The sequence below is a fragment of the Palaemon carinicauda genome, chromosome 2 (assembly GCF_036898095.1).
Source record: "Palaemon carinicauda isolate YSFRI2023 chromosome 2, ASM3689809v2, whole genome shotgun sequence".
Lineage (NCBI taxonomy): Eukaryota > Metazoa > Arthropoda > Malacostraca > Decapoda > Palaemonidae > Palaemon > Palaemon carinicauda.
In genome coordinates this window covers 36,409,859-36,413,436 of record NC_090726.1, presented here as the reverse complement: position 1 = coordinate 36,413,436, position 3,578 = coordinate 36,409,859, and the positions used below count along the sequence as shown (strand labels likewise).

The 3,578-nt window shown below is 33.3% G+C and overlaps 1 protein-coding gene across 1 annotated transcript in view; it reads left to right on the top strand.

Annotated features, from left to right (window-relative positions):
• Positions 1-3,315, top strand: part of LOC137616069 (uncharacterized) — a 52,906-nt gene extending 49,591 nt beyond the window's left edge. Inside the window, exon 4 of the mRNA XM_068345747.1 lies at positions 890-3,315. Coding sequence (XP_068201848.1) covers positions 890-1,393 — 504 coding nt within the window. The 3' untranslated portion in view covers positions 1,394-3,315. The remainder of the gene's footprint in view (positions 1-889) is intronic.
• Positions 3,316-3,578: the final 263 nt, after the last annotated feature.

Here is a 3,578-nt window from a genome sequence, read left to right as displayed (position 1 = left end):
GGGCGGCACAGGTCGGAGCCCAGAAATATAGTAATATTAATATTCCAGTGGCAGTACAGCATTAGAATTGTTATTTTTTCATTGTTATGACAAAATATATATATTCAATACTGTTAGCAAAAAAATTTGTCATATACTGTGGGTTTTATTACATAGCAATAACACAGGCCTATGGCATAGTAACTTTACTGTAGTAAACTCTACATTATAATAGTTTGTTCATCTTTCTCATATATTGATTAACTGGGGGGGGCTTAGAAGTGCATGCAAACCTCTTTATTTTTCAAAAATTTATCCGAGGTTTACAGCGTTCCCAACCGAAAAGGCTCGCTTCGCTTGCCAAGTGTGGACTCCTTCAAACATAAAACTCTAGGGGTAATTTTCAGTCCCAGTCCACCCCTGCCTCTCATCCTTCATTTTTTTCTTAAGGTGATACATTTCATCAGAGGTCAGGTTATCTTAAATCTGAATCTTTGTTGACAGTAGTATCCTGGGAACCTCTTGGGTTTTCTTGCCTCTGGGTACACGTCAGTGTAGCAATTCCTCAAAGGCAGTAGGTTGTTGGTTGCGCCAGGTTATAAAACTCTTACTGTCATGTGGAGGTCGTAAAGATAGCTCTTAGTTAATAGCATATTCTATTCAAAGGGATAATAGTTATAGAAATTATCGATTTTAATTTAAAAATTGTTACAAGTAAATTCTTGTAGTTTGACTCCTTCTATTACCTTATAGGTATAGTAAATTATTTAGAAATAAATAGATATCTGCTATTAGTATTGTTGCAATCAAAGTAGTTATCTTGCTATCATGCCTGTTCTTTAACATTATATTTCGTTGTTTATTTATTTTTACATAGGATGTTGTATTTAACAATTAAATTTCTTTTCAGCACAAGGAAATTCTCACTTGTATGAAAAATGATCCAACTATTGTCTTTTTGACATTAGCATGGGAAGGTCTAAGGAAAGGACGCATTCTCATCAAGCTGTTTCCTGGTAGTCCTCTGGCTCAACACTTCAAGGATCTCTGCGCTGGAGAATTAGGACCCACATACTTAAGGAAAAATTTCTCTCAAATTATTGATCCTGAAAGTGCGACAGAAAGAGTAAAATGTGAACCTTGCCAGGGCAACTTTCTCAGTGGTAATATATTGCAAGACACACTGTGTTTTAATGAGGAGGTGCACAAACATAATGCAGACCAAGGTATTATTTGGATGGACTCCAAGTTTTCTTTTTGTATTCTTGTTGGGTCCGGTCATCAATGTACATATAATAATGTGTTTGGTCAAGTGCAAGATGGTATTAGCTTACTGGAAGATTCTGCCGAAAGAATAAAAAATAACCTTGGTGGTGTTGAAATTATTGACACTGGTGTTTGCTTGGAAATTTGAGGCTTCATTTCATGCAAAATAATAGTCAATTCATCTTTTTTAATTTCTGTTGTTTTTTTGTAGGACATACAATTTGAATGACTAACCAAAAATTTCCTGTACTATTCCTTCTGAGAAAGGAAAGGATTTTCCCATAACTAATGGAAAAGATGCCCCTAAGCTGGTGTTGTAGCTGGCCTGTTAAGTGGGAGATAAGCCATTAGGGTACAGCTTGACCCTCCTTAGCCAAATCAAAGGTAAACAACTCAATTCTTTAAAGTCACAAAGTTCAATTATGTTTTCTCCATGATTTTAATTGAATTTTAGTTTTAACCAGACTCACTTTGCTATGAGTTATTAAAGTATATAACCTAAATTTGTTAACACCAAATTTTATGTGAGTATTGCAAAGTGAACAAGTGTTATGAGGTAAGATATCACTCCATTTCGATCCAGATTCCCTATTAGGGATTTAGGTTACCTGCTTGGCTTCATATAAGTAAATGAATGCTCTTCTTGATGGCCCCCTTAATAGCTGGCTGAATCTTTCTGAACTCATTTGTTCCGAATAATTGAGAAGAGGGGAGTGGTCCTGGCTATTTGGTTAGAACCGGGCTATAGTTGAGGTGCTTAAGGTAGCACAGGAGGAAGGCCGTTTTGTGTTTGATTCATCTTTTTTTGGGGGGGGGAAGTCAAAAATACTCTTCATTGTTGGACCCTGTGTTATGGAGTAGCAGCAAAGGATATTTGAAATTATTACTTGCGTTAAGTTTAGTAATAAGTTAAGAAAGTTAGATTGTCCTGGGATAAGGCACTCCACCCACCTCAGTAAAGCTACAATACTGTGGTTGTATTTCAGTATTTGGAAGAGTAAGATACTGTTTATTGAAGGAAATTTTAGACCCAAAATCCAGTAGTGTCAAGAAGTTATATTTTTCCTGTTAATTTTATGAGAAATATCAATAAGTTAAAGTAAAGTAACAGTTTTAAAGAATTAAACATCAGTTTTGATTACTTGTTTTGGACTTTTTTTTTTTTGTGTACCAATGACACTAATTGACCATTGATCTTTACTGCAATAGCTCGTTTCCTCTGTCATATATGTGCAAAGAAATGTTGGTACAGTACAGTATATGTTCCCAACGCTGTATTATTTTGGTGGTATAAAGAGAAGTTATATTTTTTAGGCAAATATTACCACTGTTCCCTTCCCTTCCACAGTAATGTGGTAGCCAGCTCATAAATTTTGGGCAATTCATTAAAATAAAAAGTAATTTGTAAGATAAAATCAGTTATTTTAATATTTCCCAAAATTTATGGACATCCCCAACCCAACTATTTAGTGTACTTTTTAATTATTAGGTGGTTCTTATCGACTACAGAGGATTGAATACCTTGGAAGCAGATGAGGAGAGTATGCCATCTGTGGCCTAAGGTTGGTTAGCCAAACTAGGGAGAATTTTTTTTGTTTTTTACTGTCTTTTGAGGAATAGTACAGGAATTATTGGTTAATGAAATAATTGATTTTATTCTTAAGATTTTTTTTTTTTTTTTTGCAGATTTGCTACTAATTTGCATTGCAAAAAGATTGCAAACTGTATCTACATTTTATGTCTAACTCAAATTTCCAAGTGTCTGTTAGTTTTTCAAAAAGTTTAATAGGAAGAGATATATGCATTGTACCCTATGGTATATACTCTGGTATATACTTATGAAATAATGTTATTTCAAGGGATATTTCCCCTGTATTAATGACATATTTCTTTTTTAATGTCAAGCTTGCTAACAACAAAAACTGAACCAGAGGTAGCTATTGAAATTATCAATTTCACTATGAAAATTAGAAATTGATAATGGATGATGAACTATTTTGTGAATATTTTTTTAAAGTGAAACATGTTTTTAATTAGTGTTATTTTTAAATACAAACTTTTTAAAGAGCATGATTTGGTTTCTGGTTTGGTTATTCCTGTACACATTTATAAACACTCTTGGGTCTGTGACAAAAATCACATAATTATCAATGATTATTATCATTATTATTATTATTATCATTATTATTGTTGTTGATGTTGTTGTTATTACTATTATTATTAGTACAAGCTAAGCTATAATCCTAATTGGAAAAGCAAGATACTATAAGGCCAAGGGCTCCAACAGGGAAAAATATTCCAGTAAGGAAAAGAAATAAGGAAATATATAAACT